This window comes from Furipterus horrens, unplaced genomic scaffold, assembly GCF_987537825.1.
Source record: "Furipterus horrens unplaced genomic scaffold, mFurHor1.1.pri manual_scaffold_2, whole genome shotgun sequence".
NCBI classification, from domain to species: Eukaryota; Metazoa; Chordata; class Mammalia; order Chiroptera; family Furipteridae; genus Furipterus; species Furipterus horrens.
This window is the reverse complement of record NW_028327172.1, coordinates 147,445,452-147,461,415: the sequence shown is the minus strand read 5'-3', so window position 1 is coordinate 147,461,415 and position 15,964 is coordinate 147,445,452. Positions and strand designations below refer to the sequence as shown.

The 15,964-nt window shown below is 33.2% G+C and overlaps 1 protein-coding gene across 9 annotated transcripts in view; it reads right to left on the bottom strand.

Moving 5' to 3' along the window:
* The window catches only part of MLLT10 (MLLT10 histone lysine methyltransferase DOT1L cofactor), a 215,856-nt gene that overhangs the window by 58,686 nt on the left and 141,206 nt on the right, over positions 1-15,964 (bottom strand). For 4 of the 9 annotated variants that reach the window (XM_090266584.1, XM_090266583.1, XM_090266582.1 and 1 more), the window contains 3 exons: positions 13,378-13,947; positions 6,462-6,506; positions 5,591-5,623 (listed from right to left, as the gene is read on the bottom strand). The exons of 1 other annotated variant lie outside the window; for it this stretch is intronic. In XM_090266584.1, the coding sequence (XP_090122710.1) occupies positions 5,591-5,623; positions 6,462-6,506; positions 13,378-13,947 (648 nt within the window). The remainder of the gene's footprint in view (positions 1-5,590; positions 5,624-6,461; positions 6,507-13,377; positions 13,948-15,964) is intronic. 4 more of the 9 variants (XM_090266588.1, XM_090266585.1, XM_090266589.1 and 1 more) reach the window with 4 other exon arrangements.

Sequence of the window (15,964 nt, the reverse complement as noted above, 5' to 3'; positions counted from 1 at the left end):
TAAATAATTTTTATGTTATATGAATTGTATCTTATCTCACTAAAATGAGATACTGAAGTAGTAGAGCAAGAATCATTTATTTGAGGAAATATAAAAATGGGAAAAGGGCAGGCATGCATGCATTCAAAATAACTAATTAAAGCAAAGTAAACATAAATATAACATTCAGGATAGTTCCTCTGGGAATTGCAATGGTGACAAGCATGTGCTAGATTCAACAGTGTTGGTAATATTGTATTTCTTAAATTGGTGGCAGGTTCCTGAATGTTTGTTTTATTAGTGTGTGCTATGGAACTTCTCCATATTGCCTTCAATGTATCAAGTATTTCATATAAAAGTCAAAGATATTATCAGGTATTAAATCTGTAATGAATTCATGATGTCTGAATTAATCTCTGTACTTTTGAAATATTTTATAATTTAAAAAAAGAAAGAAAAATGTTGTAGTGGAATACAAAGTGCTTCAAAACAGAGTGATCAAACTCTCAATGCAAAAAAATAAAGTAAAATAAATAAATAAATAACCCTGACTATCTCCTAGAATAGTTAATAAGAACTGGTCACTAGTAATTTAAGGGAGAAGAGTTAACCAAAGAGGTGCTAGAGCCAATACTATTCTTTAAATATGTTTGTTAATAAAACCTAACCCTGAATGATTTGAGTAATACCTTCTTGAAGTGAAGCAGTCAGAACAGTGGTGAGCAAATATGGTAGGCAGAGTAAGGCCTCCCCACTCTCCTGCCCCCACCAAATACATCCATGCCTTAATACCCAGAACCTGTGAATGTTACCTTAAATGGCAAAAGCAACTACACAAAAGTCTTTTAATTAAGAACCTTGACATGGAAACATCATTGGTTATCCTGGGTTGCCTGGTTGGGCCCAATCTAATCATCAAGAGTCATGGTTCCAGCGCTGGGAAAATAAAGCTTCATTGCTTCTGGCTTTGAAAACCAGTGGAGGCTGAGGCAGTGGAAGAAACTCCCCATCTCAAGAGAATCTGTTTAGAGCCCTCACCCCGTCCTAGAATGTCCGCAAACCACCCACTCTGGGAATCATCATCAGAACAACAGCTAAAGGGGCTCCAGTAGCATGGGGAATCGAGTGAAGGGATGGGAAAAGAGGCAAGTGCAAAGCAAGCAGCATTGTGCCCTCTCAGACCCCTGCCCCACACACAGCGCCACAACGTGGTGAAACGGTTACCCAGCACTGATGAATACCCAAGGCTCTGCCCATTACACCATAACAGGTGGGACAGCTCTACCTAAGACACAGAGGCAAACAAGAGGCTGTCAAGCTGAGGAGACAGAGAAGTACGGCTAAAAAGAGGGAGCAGATCAAGGCTCCAGTGGGATAACTAAGCAACAAGGAGATAGCCAACCTAACAGATACACAGTTCAAAACACTGGTGATAACGATGCTCACAGACTTGACAGAAATGCTTGAGTACAGTAAACACCTAAGTGAAGAAGTGGAGGCTATGCTGAGTGAAATGAAGAAAAATGCACATGAAATCCATGGTGATGGGAAGGAAGCTGGGGTTCAGATCAACAATTTGGAACCTAAGGAAGAAATAAACAGTCAACCAGTACAGAATGAAGAAACAAGAATTGAAAAAAACGAGGAGACAACTTTAAACATGCCAACATCTGAATCATAGGGGTGCCAAAAGGAGAAGAGGAAGAGCAAGAAATTGAAAGCTTATGTGAAAAAATAATGAAGGAAAACTTCCCAAATTTGGAGAAGGAAATACACATACAAGTCCAGGAAGCACAGAGAGTACCAAACAAGCTAGACCCAAAGAAGACCACAACAAGACACATCAAAGGTTAAAGATAAAGAGAGAATTTTAAAAGCAGCAAGAGAAAAGCAGATAGTTACCTACAAAGGAGTTTCCATAATGAGACTGTCCGCTGATTTCTCAAATGAAACCTTGCAGGCAAAAAGGGACTGGCAAGAAGTATTCAAAGTGATGAAAAGCAAAGACCTACAACCAAGACTACTCTATCCAACAAAGCTATTATTTAGAAGGGAAGGGCAGATAAAGTTCTTCCCAGACAAGTATAGCTAAAGGAGTTTATCACCCCTTATTATATGAAATGTTAAAGGGACACATTTAAGAAAAAGATCAAAACTATGAACAGTAAAACAAACTCATAACCATCAACAAACGAATCTAAAAAAAAAAAAAAACAAAAACTAAGCAAACAACTGAACAGAACCATAGATATGGAGACTGTATGAAGGGCTGTCAGTGAAGAGGGCAAAGGGGGAGAATGGGGAGAAAGGTGCAGGAATCAAGAAGCATAACTGGTAGGTACAAAAATAATGGGGATATTAAGAATAGCATAGGAAATGGAGAAGCCAAAGAACTTATATGCATAATCCATGGACATGAACTAAGGCAGTGGGGGGCAGCTTAAAGAAGGGAGATCCTGGACAGAAGGGGGGCAAAGGGGAAAAAGCTGGGACAACAGTAATAACATAATCAATAAAATCTACTTAAAAAAGGAAGTGGAAGTTCTATATACTGAAAACTGTTAGATATTAAAGAAACTGAAAGAGACACAAATAAATGCAAAGATAGTCCATGTTCATGGACTGAAAAAAAATTAATACTGCTGAAATATCCATACTAGCCAAAACAATTTACAGATTCAATGCAATTCCTATCAATATTCCAAAGGCATTTTTCACAGAAATATAAAAAAAAGTCCTAAAACTTGTGTGGAATCACAAAAGACCCCAAACGGCCAAAGCAATCTTGAGAAAAAAGAACAGAGCAGAGGCACCACAGTCTCTGATTTCAAACTGTATTATATAACTACAATCATCAAAACAGTAAAATACTGGCATAAAAACTAACACATAGATCAGTAGAAGAGGATAGAGCCCATAATTAAACCCACACATACATGGTCAATTAATTTATAATGAAGAAATAAAAATATATATACAACAGGAAAAGAACAGTCTCTTCAATAAATGGTGCCAGGAAAACTGGACAGCCACATATAATGAATGAAACTGGACCACTATCTTACATCACACCCAAAAATTAACTAAAAATGGATTAAAGATTTGAAACCTGAAACCATAAAACTGCTGGAAGAAAATGTAGGCAATAAACTCCTTGACACTGCTCATGGTGATGATATTTTTAGATCTGACACTAAAAGCAAAAATAAGCAAATGGACTACACCAAACTAAAAAGCTTCAGCACAGCAAAGAAAACCATCAAAATGAAAAGGCAACATATTCAACAGGAGAAAACAATTATAAATCACATATATAAGAATAAGGGGTTAATAACCAAAATATATAAAGAGCAAAAATAAACAATAAAAACATCCAATTAAAAAAAACAGAAGGATGTGAATAGACATTTTACAAAGAGGACATTCAAATGGCCAAAAATATATGAAAAGATGCTCAACATCACTAATCATCAGGAACATAAATGTTAATCATCCCACATACGTTAGAATGGCTATTAAGGAAAAGAGAAGGAATAATGTGTTGGTGAGAATGTGGAGAAAGGAAATCCTTGTGCACTGTTGATGGAAATGTAAATTAGTACAATCACTAGGAAAATCAGTTTGGAGGTTCCTCAAAATGTTAAGGTAGAACTACCATATGATCTAGCCATTGCAGTTCTGGGTATTTTTCCAAAAACAACAACAAAAACACTGATTGGAAAAGATACAGCTGATGGACCCTCCACATCTGTGAGATCCACACATGCAGATTCAACCAACTATAGATTGAAAACACTGGGGGAAAAATGTTATATTGCTGCTAAACACAAACGAACTTTTTTCTTATTATTTCCTAAACAATATAACTATTTACATACATTTGCATTCTATTAGGTATTATAAGTAATCCAGAGATTAATGTATATGAGAGGGTGTCTGTAGGTTATATATAAATACTCTGCCCATTCTACATAAGGAACTTGAACAGCCATAGATTTGGGTGTCGGGGGTGGGTCCTGGAATCAGTTCCCTGTAGATACCAAGGAATGACTATATATCCACTTCCATGTCCATTGCAGCAATATTTATAATAGCCAAGACATGAAAACAACCTAAATATCCACTGATGGATGAATGGATAAAAGAAATGCACACACATTGAAATATTATTCAGTCATAAGGAAAGAACTAAATCTTGCCATTTGTGACAACATGGATGAAACTTGAGGGCTTAATGCTAAGTACAATAAGTCAGAAAAAAAAAATACTGTATGCCCTCACTTATATGTGGAATATTAAACAAATGAGCTCATGGATATAGACAACACATTGGCGGTTGTCTGGGGGGAGCGGGGGGGAGTGGGGGAAGGGCAAAATTGGTAAAGGAAGTCAAAACATACAAACTTCCAGTTACAAAATAAATAAGAAAAACTGTAAGTCCATTATTTATTTTGTTTCTCTATATTGTGACTAAGACTACTTGAGAGTTCTCTCTCAAACAATGTTGTAAGGATCAAAAATTGTAAAGAAAATCTGTGTTCATCACATTAATTTATGACATTAATTTCATTCATCCAGAGAAACATGACAAGTGTCCCATTAAATCAATACATCCCAGTTCATTCACAATATCAATTCTCATGATATCTACTTTCTTTTTACCGCAAGTATACTCTCTTTAAACTTTCAGCATGACTCCAGATACTAACATCCCAAAACTAAAGAGCAAGTGTAAATCTACCTATGCAAACTGGGGAACATGTTTTAGTTTATTCTCCACAATGCTTCCGATCCCTTTTCCTTTAAGGACCTAACGTTCAAGAGTTCCTTTTTATCTAGAATATTCATTATCTAAGACTCTGCAGTTCCAGATTACACAGAGAAGCAAGAGTTATAAATAAATTTATGCATTAATAAAACAATCATTTATAAAATCATGTTCCAACCACCCCCACCTTCAAATCAACATGAGTATCTATGCCTGCTCACCATACCATTATTCTCTTACTGGCAGTAGATTTGTAAACACCTGACATAGAACGCAAACACAATGCAAACTGATCACAAATTAAACTACATTAACAAGATACGCAAGACTTCATAAAGTTAATAAAGAAAACCTGGTCTCAAATTAGACATAATTTAAAAGGCTATCTTCCTTTTATTCTTTATATGAAATATAGGGGTAAATTATAAAAGTAATCTATACACTAATCTAAATCCTAAAAATAAAATTCTCATTCCAAGTTATGGAAGAAGCAATAAAGTCCTGAAGGTAGGTACCAATTACTAATTGCACCGGCAAGAGAGAACTCAAAAGAATTACAAAAACTATTTGCAAAAATAGAGAAGACTTTCATAAAACTAGAACAACACTATTACATTTTTCCTCACAGAGAGACAATAAAAGCCAAAGTGATGAACTATATTGATCTATTATCCTCCCGCAGGCAGTCTACAAAAAGTTTTCACCAAGTTGCTGAACAGCTGACTCATGGTAAAGCTGGATTTTATCTTATCAATAGAACATGCAAGCTTTTAATCAGGATTCTTTATAAAAAGCAACCTTTGTGATCAATGAACCACCAGAGAAGATTCTAATAAAACTTACCATTATGTATTGCATTCAGCAACTCTGAGAAAGCTTTTAAGTAAGGAAAAAAGGACTTCAGGTTAAGATCATTCTCAAACACACAAAACAAATACATAGGCATAGACTAAATCAGTATGATAAAATCTCAGTATCATTGCTTGTATTATTAAAACTGCAAGGTCAGCTCATTTTTTACATGGTATAAAATTCTAAGTATTGTATTTGTCAATATATTTCCTACTAAATTTAAATGTGAGATACATTTTTATAATTATGACAAGTTTCCTTAGCAATAAATACAAATGTAAAATCACTTTTAAGAAGGTGCTTAGTAGTCTGTCTATGTAACAGCTTTCTTGCAAAAAGTGACTACCTAAATGCATTTCCATATAGGTAAATCCACCTTTGGTCACACGCAACAATATTTACTACAAAGAAAAACCTCATTTTATCATCTAACCCCATCAAACATTCTCATATCTTGAACTTCATAGTGTCAACAAATGTAGCAGTCTAAGCAAGAAAGCTATCTAATGTCAATACTATACAAATACTGAAAAATTATTAACATCAAGATTAATGAAAACCAAAATACTGAAAATATTACTTCACTAGTGAAAGACGTCACAATTCTGCAATGGAAGCATCATATTAAAGGGCCAAATAATAATTAAAATGTGTTCACAATCTGACTGTAATATGGATCCTGAACACACGACAGAGCAACAACTTAAGATATTTTTGCATGAGAAAGAAATCTATTCAATTAAAAACAAATTGTATTCTGGAAAATTAAAATTTAGAGGCTCAGAGGTGGCACAATATACTAGAAAAAGCACTAGAGTAGGAGTCAAAAAGCCTGGGTTACCAACCCAGTTTGACAACTTACTAGTTGTTGGACAAGCTCCATCATGCCGATACTGCATGGAAATTTCTGTTGGGAGGGAGGATAAAGGAAATCAACAAAGAAGTCGTCAGTGACTCAAGAGTAGAAAAAGAAGTCCGAAAAACAGGAAAACATTCTCCTAAAAGTCTAGCTGAGAAGGGCAAACAAACTGTGGGAACAGAAATTAGAAACCAGTAATTGGGACGTAAGGGTTAGTAAGACCTAACATGACGGAATACTCACAAATCTTAATGGGATAGTGTGGGAATGTGTGTGCGCGCATGTGCGGGAAAAGCATGAGGAAAAGACATAAAGGATTACAAAGGAATCTGTATAATAAATGTCTAAGAATAAATGGATTCACTACTAAGAGAAAGTGTAGGGAGGCAATGTGATAAACTAATGAATTTTATGTAATTCACTAGCTGTGAACAGTTTATCAAAAACATTTGAATGCTGTGGTCAATTAGAAGTTACAATTTATGAAAATTTAGTTCATATACAAGCAGAATCCATTATGATTTATAGAATAGTATAAAACGCATTAAACTACACTCAGCTTATGTTCTCGTAACCTTTCAATTCTGATGACGCTAATGAATGAATAAACCATTATTCTTATTCTTTTCCTCCACCAAATGAGAACAAGCAGAAGGTGACATGAGGCAATAAAACACTGTTAAAAGCAAAAGCTGCTCAGAAAATGGGAAATAAATTTCTACACAGCATTGCAAAGGCAAGAACACTTGATAAAATCAGGACTAAGGTTGTGACTCACAACCCTACTAATCCTGGAAACAACTGGCATTCCATTGTGGCTAACACTATTGGCCAAGTTCTTTAAAAGGAAGGATATCTGGGAATTCTCTGGCTATTAATAAACCAAAAACATGACCTTTAGGAACCATGTGTACAACAGAGTCCTCCAGGCAACCACATGTGTGCCTCAAGAGTCGAGCCTACTCTTCGGTACACTGTGAATAACTTGAAATAAGAAGGCAAAACATGATAAAGCAAGCAAATACTCACTTTCAATGATTGTAAAGTTAATAGAAATTTAATTTGATGCTGTTAAAAATATCAAACATTCAGACCAGTTTAGTATAAGTCCTTTACAGGGGACACTCAAAAATGACAGATGGTAGGAGAATTTGACAACTTAATACCTCATTAACAAATCAAACACGAGTGAGATTTAAAAAGGGAGTGAGAGCTACTGAAGAGACTAACATGGTGTATTATAGAGAAATAGTAGCTGTTTGGCTGAAAAATAATTAAAGGACACTCAGAATAGCAAAAAACATTTTCAATGGGGGGAAAAAAGGAATATTGCTATTCTGGCCTTTAAGCTAATATTTCTGTAGAAAGACAGCTATGGTGTACGCCTAAATTTTCACTCCTCAAAGATCAAAACAAAATCAGGGGATTTTCCAAGAAAGCCTATGTCAAGGTATTTCCTGGTTTTAGCAGCATCCAATATCCTATATAATTTTCATTTATGAACCAATATAATCAAAGTATATAAAATCATAACCTGAGTCATTAAGATAGGTTTGATTTATGCTCAATAACTGTATCTACTCCTTGGTCTACAAGACTGTATTAGTAACTCTACTCCTGTGAGTTTATAAGATTAATATTTGTAGCTTTGTGATTCCCTTATTTGTCTACTGAATCGGTCTATTTCTAATTAACATATTATATCAGAGAAAGGCTTCTCATTTTCATTTTATAAGCCAAGTAAATATGGCATAAATAGGGATATATTTAACAAGAACCCTTTCATAGTTATTTACATGGGCTCAAATTAAACTTTTGTAACTCATTTTTCAGTATAAGTCAGAACAAACTTCTATGGAAATGATGTATCAGTAACTCATCTCCATGAAATCTTTATGATTTTAACATTAAGTAGATAGGATCACAACCAAAAGAGCGTCTTTCCAGCATCTACTTTTGTAGCCTTTATCACCACTGAAGAATTCCATCATTGAAATAGACTTCAAGTATCTTAACTCAGAAAGGTATGGCATTATATTGAAGAACTAGAGGCAATAACTATGATTTTTAAAAACAGGGAACTGTGCCCTGGCTGGTATGGCTCAGTGGGTTGAGCCTTGGCATGCAAACGAAAAGGTCACTTGTTCAATTCCTGGTCAGGTCACATGCCTGGGTTGCAGGCCAGATCCCCAGTTGGGGCATGCAAGAGGCGACCAATCAATGTTTCTCTCCCCCTCTCTCCCTTCTTTCTCCCCTCTCTTGAAAATGAATGAATGAATGAATGAATGAATAAATAATATCTTTAAAATACGGGGAACTGGATACTTTGAAAGACAGTATACTAAAAGAAAAAAAGCTGGGGGAGGTACAGATGAGAGCAAAGAGGGAAAAATTGCGACAACCATGATAGAACAATAATTAAATAGTTAATTTTAAAAATAATAATAATATAAAGAAATTTGGCCATTGGAATCAATAATTAGGACATAAAGTTACCAAAAATTTTTTTCAAAGTATAGAAGAATCTGAAAGTAATTTCACCAAGTGATCCTCAATTAGCTCTGTAGCTGCAAAAATTAAATATGGTCACTTACAAGAACAACAAAAAAGAAAAAGAAAAAAGTTAATGTTAAACCATCAATTCCTTATCATTTAATAAATACCAGATGTCTCTCAGAGAAAATAAGATTTATTTTTGTGAAGAAAAAAAAGTTAACTTTCTTTGGGGGTGAGTACACAATAGAGTATACAGAGTGTATTATAAAATTGTACACCCGAAATTTATATAATTTTGTTAATCAATGTTACCCCAATACATTTTTTAAAATGTTAACTTTCACTTTAGTAAATAATGAACTCTCATAATGTGGTTAAATAGGAAAAAAGAAAAGGACAAATACAGCACGCCAGCTCTTCCAAATGCTGTACTAATATTCAATGTCTCAAAAGACTGGGTGCCTACTTGTTAAGATCTCAAAAGAATATTTGTAGGAAAGAAGTCAACCAAAAGCTTAATATATAATTTTGATACCAAAATTTAACAACCTTTAGTCATCACTTAATACAACACACTAATTTTCCATTTTGTAGAAGTCACTGTTAAATGGTAAGTAATTCATCACGTTGTACTTTATTAGAATAAAAAGCTTACAATCCAAAGCCCCAATCAAGTAAAATTAATTTGTAAAGTTTAATTATTTATAAAGCTTTTCATGCAATCTGATTATAAACACCTGAAAGCAAGTACAAAATAACATAGAATACTAACCACATAATATGTTCTCAGTGATCACCTGTAGTATTCACTCATTTTTTTAAAAAAGATGTTTAAAATTTACTGGGTTAGCCAAAAAGTTCATTTGGTTTTTTCCATAAGATGGCTCTAGTAGCACTTAAGTTGTCTTTAACTTCGTTCAAAAACGATGCTGTTAGATTGTCTTGTGACAGGTAGCATATTAGTGTGCATTAAAAAAATAAAACATCAAAATTGGTGAAATGTGTGTAGCTATTTTAATACTGAAGATGGAAGAAAATATGTAACATTTTCAGCATATTATGCTTCATTATTTCAAGAAAGGTAAAAATCATAAAGAAAGAGTTGTGCAGTTAACAGAGAAGATGCTGTGACTGACTAAACATGTCAAAAGTGGTTTGCAAAGTTTCATGCTGGAGGCTTCTCACACTGGACAATGCTCCAGATTTGGGCAGACCAGTTGAAGTTGATAGCTATCAAGTCAAGACATTAATTGAGAACAATCTATGTATACTACACGTGAGATAGACAACATATTCAAAATATCCAAATCAACAGTTATTGGGGAAAATGAAAAATGTGTCTTTTATTTTATGGACAAAACTAAACAGACATTTTGGCCAACCCAGTATTAAGCTCAAAGCACTGTGCTGGCAATGAATAGACAGTGGTGCACATGACAAACACAGCCCCTAACCTCACAGAGCTAAGATTAAAGTGCATATGATAGTCTTGACCTCATAGCCAACAGGTGCTTAAAAAGGTCACTTTCATTATTACTAAATTATGAACCTGCCATTACAGCAAATCTCTTTAAAAGGGCACCATGAAAAACAAGTCTTGATAATGTACTACACAGTATATATACATTTTCTCTTTCCTACTTATATAGGGAGAAAGTTTCCTACTTTTACAATTACTGAATGACTTCTCAATCTAAAATTAGTCCAAAGGAAATATTAATATTTTCATGCTAAGAGGAGATACTGCTGTTGCAAGTTAAATTACAGGTTTAAATTCTCTCATTGATCCTGTTCCTTAAAGTATGATTGACATGTATTCGAGTGTGGTTTTAAACTGTAATCAGCAAACATCCCTTGAATTTTATAATTGTTTGAAATCAAGGAAAATGCATAGCTCCACGACCTAAAGCTGTGAGAATTCTGTTTCTTTTTTTATGAGTAACAATACTTGATACTTGTCAAGCGCTTAAGATAGTGTGTAACATACACTAAGTTTTAACAACAGTTACTAATTCTTAATTTATGCCAAGAAGGTATAATTTCTAAATTATCTATGGCATTAGGCCAGCTTCTTCTAGGTAAGAGAAAACTTTTAGTACCAAGTGTATCAATGAGATCTGATCTAATTCTAAAAATTTTATTAAAATGTATGAAATTAAAGAATATATTATCTTGAAAAGTTTTAAATAACTTGGTTCATTACTATAGCTTTAACAAGACACACAAGTATAAGTGTAAGAAGAAACTTAAACACAAATTTAAGATTTTTTAAGTACAAGTTTAAGAAAAAAATCCCAACAAGTATAAATTTAAGTCATTTATTTTCACGAAATAATATTTATGGTAAAAGGAATACAAGTTCATTCTTCTTCCACAGATGTACCACAAACATTATCCTCTGAAAGTAATCATTGTGTAAAAAAATACTATTTCTTATGCCAAAAATCTCCCTAAATCTATAACAGGTAGGAAAAATCTTCTCAGAGATGTGAATCGATTATTTTAATTCCATTAATTTGAAGATATGTTTCAAATGGCATCTAAATGCAATTCCTGAAATTCACTAATTATCAGACTAGACTTCTATGTACTGAAATCAGTGAGGATCTCTTTTCACAAAAGCAAATTTAGGCTTAATTTTCTCAGTAAGTCACCCACTTGATTACTGTGCCTCTTGTTAAAAATGAATATAAACTCAATTATTTTCTGAGTAAATTTATCTAAATTTACTTTTTTATGACTAGGGGCTAAAACTAATTGCTAAGACATGCTTGTCTCAAATGTCAAATATGTTTCATATTATATAAGTAAAATGCATGTTCGAGTGTGCAATATATTTAAATTCTGTCAATAAATTAATTTCTCAATGCAATTTATATCCCTCCTCCCCCATGCCCAAAACAGTGGTTCTCAGCCAAGGGAGATTTTTGCTCCCTACTCCCTAGGGGGAAACAATTTTGACTAAGGGGTGGGGGGTCTTGGATGTTACTGGCATCCAGGGATCCTGATAAATATCCTACAATGCACAGGACAGCACTGCACAACAAAAGAACTACTCCAACCAAAATGGCAATACTGTAGTGCCAAGACTGAGAAATCCTGCTTTAGAACCATCCCTCATGCTACTAATGAACAGTCCTTCTATACTTTCCACCTGTTTCTAGAAAGAAAAGAACAGAACAGAAAAGAGAAGAGGGGGGAAGGGAGGGGAGGGGAGGAAGAATAAGAATAAGAATAAGAATAAGAATAAGTATAAGAATAAGAAATCCCTAATGTGTGACCTTAGGCAACTTATTTTACGTATCTAAGCCTCAGTTTTATTAGCTGTAAAATGAGATATTAATAATTTTTACTTCATAAAACTGCTGTGAAGAGTATACAATAATTATAAAGTGCCTAACAGACCCTGGCACAAAACAAACGTAGTTATAGTTACTATTTTTCACATCTTTTCTCCCTCAGAATGGTATCTCTTAGGTTTATTAACTGAAATTATCTATACAACTATAAAAATCCACATTTCTGTATTTATAAAATATACATGAACATTCTTCATTAAATTGTATTTATTATTTCTTCATACCATTCCCTACCATTCTCTCCACCAACAACTAGAACCGATAAAAGCCATAAACTTATTTTAGCCAAAATCTCATTGCTAGAATCAGAAATAAGTACCTTAAATTCAAGATGCAATTTAAAATACAAATGTGGACATTTAACTGATATCTAAACTGTTAAGTTTCTTTCCAAAAACTTGCATTTAAAGTTTTTTAAAAATTGACAGTAATAATCACAATATAAATACATGTTAAAGAAGCATCTCAATGCTGTGAATAACAACATGTATAAATTCATTCATACTATAATAAAGATAATGGTGAAACTGTTAAATATACTGGAAAACAAAAAGAATATAAATCATTTCAGACAGCTCCTGAAATGTGATTGTTAAAATCCATACATTTAAATCATTTAGCACTGACTGAAAAATATTCCAGATGGAATAATTCAAGTAGAATTTGTATGAAGAAAATAAAGAGTGAAATCTTGAGAAAGCTCTAAAGCAAATATCAATCAAAAATAGAGCAAAAACTTTCACACCTCAAATTAAATTCTTAGGTGGTTTTTAAAATACTGTGCAAGTGAAGCAAAAATAAAAATGGGAAATTGATTCTAAATGTTTTATTAAAAAAAATCAATAAACTATTTATCATCTATTTAAGTAACAGATTAGTACCAAATATTTTTCCAAACACCAAATTGTCTAAGAGCACAACACATTTTTTTCATCAAGATAATCAAATGTAACTTAGCAACTCAAGTACTATCACAATAATAGTTTAAAATCAATTTACTTTTTGGGGTAATGGAAAAGGAACAGTGGTGGAAGTAAGGAGAAAAACAATGGGGAAATCCCTACCTGAACCAACTGGAGATGAGCCAACACTAAGACTTTGTAAACTTCCATTCCTGAGCAATGTAGGAGATTTCTGAAGACTAGAGCTTGTTATACTTCCTGCAGCTGATGCTACAGATGATGTTGGTGAAGCAGAAGAAACTGAGAGATGAGAAACATTCTCTTGATTTTTGTTTCCTTTGGGTCTACCAGGCCCATGCTTACTTTGTTTATTTCCTTTTCTTTTTTTTTCCTTTACAGTTTCTTCTTCTATGCCAGAAGTTTGAGCCCGCTTATATCCTGCTGTGGGAAGGCTGGAATTACCCAAATCTCCAGGTGAGTTTTCAAAGCTTTTAGGCTGTGAAATAACAGCTGAGGTCGAAGGGAGACCAATTATGGAACTAAAACTATTTACCCCCCCTTCCTGGCTTCCAGACTCTCCTTTATGTACATCTTTGGTTGATGATGACTGTTGGGAGTGAGTGTAACTGTCATTACGTAGATCTGAGTCTGTAAAGCTCAAGAAATCCTGGGGAGACTGTACTGAACTTCCCGAAGATGATTTTACACTGCCTGGAGTTCCTGAAAAACTGCCTGTAGTAAAAAAAAAAAAAAAAGAAAGAAAGAAAGAAAAGAAAGGAGGGTGGGGGAAATAGGAAAAGAAAAAATTGGATGCAAAAGTTCCCATGAGCAGAAGAAATGATATAATCATCAAAAAGAGAGGGTGAAAAAAATTAACTATAAAATTTAGGACATCACTTATTTAAAAAAGGTAGACTTTTAAAAGGGTTATTACTGAAAACAAGTTTATCTACAAAATGATCTTTAAAACAATACTTGTCATTTTATAGTTATTGAATTGTAAACTATTATTTATACAATTACCAAGATATAAGAAGTGCTTTATTTAACCTACCTTTTACCGAGGCAGCATTCCTCAATTCTCCCCCAAATATGTGTACTCTTGAGGAAGGACTGAAGAATAGCAAAATCTCAAGAAGACACTGACAAGACTACAGCTGGACCTTGAATCACTAAGGGAACTTCTTTTTCAATTACTGAAGATATAATTATAAATGTTCTCAACATAAAGAACCAAAAGATGTTTCTTAGGTTATAAGTTCTGATCTTCTAGGTAATGTTGGTGAATGTTGTTATTCAGTTAAAGCTACCCTACCAAAACACAGATTTAATCAAATAATAATGATCACAAAGAACCTAAACTATATAGCTTACATTCACCAGTCCACAAAGCAAAGAAACCAGCCACTAACATTTTGCTATTGTTTTTCTGAAAGTAAAGTCAGTCATAGAAGAGGTCCTCCTCTCGTTAATCTCTTTCACAACTGCTTATTCTTTCCATACTCTTTTGGTAAAGAACATTAGTGGCCCCTCACATCATTATGAGCTATACGAACCTCAGGTTCTTATTTACCTGGCAGAAAAATAATATGGTTGGGATGCAACAACAGTTTGGTTCATCATCCCATTTCACCAAACCCTCTCTTCATGCTTGTCAAATGAAGTAAACTTAGTTGTAACCACACATCTAATGTGTTTCATAAAATTAAACTATGTCATATTTTAACTAATGTATTTAGAAACAAAAGCTCAAAATGAAGTGTTTATTGGAGTGGAAAGGAAATTTCAAGCTAAGTGTTATATTTTATTGCAGAGCACATTCATAAATAATCATACATAAATCCACCTAAATATTTACAAAGATAGTTTTTCCTCACACATAAGAATTTCTTGTTAACTAAAGTATCCAGGTTTAGATTTTTTAATTTTGAGCTCTTCTGAAATGGCTTATTAAAAAAGAACATTAATAATTTAGAGTTTATATCTTTCAAGACAGTATCTGTTTCATGCATTTACAAAAGTACTTGTTTCTATGTAAGCATTTTCAGGCTATGTCTATAGAGAAAATCATACATATTAAGAAGCCATTTACATTTATCAATCATTTAAGGATAAATGACATTCGCCACTTAATTAGCAACTATAAAAAAGTTATTTATTTTCCATTCTGATCTATCATCTGTCTTTTTTTCTACACATTTTTGTTTTTATAGCTGGTGTTAAAAGCTCACTACAGTGTAACAAGTACTTTAAAACATTTAGTATATCCAGTACTTTAAATACATATTTTCTAAAATTCACATACTATCTGCACTGAAAAAAATAAAACCAATACCTTAAGTATCTTACCTTTATATTTCAACTTTTGAAACTTTTATAGCCTATTACCTCAGATATTTAAAAAAATAGTAATAACATATTCACTGCCCAGTTCTTAACAGAGGCAGGAAAAGACTCAATGTTGTGAAACTTAAGAAAATGAGAGATTTCTTTTCAATGAATTAGTATTTCAAAGATATATTAAAAACTCAAAAATACAATTTTAACAGGGAAGGTATGTTCTTAATTGTACAGATGACTGAATTTTGCTAATATCACATTTGAGATGTGAATAAAGTTACATTAAAAATTAAGATTTTACTTTTTCCACAGTGGCATAAAAAAGATATAAAATAAACTTGTTAAAATAAAACAACAAATTTGGCATTTTATTTATCTATTTGTCTATTTTTGGTATTGTAAGGCAAGA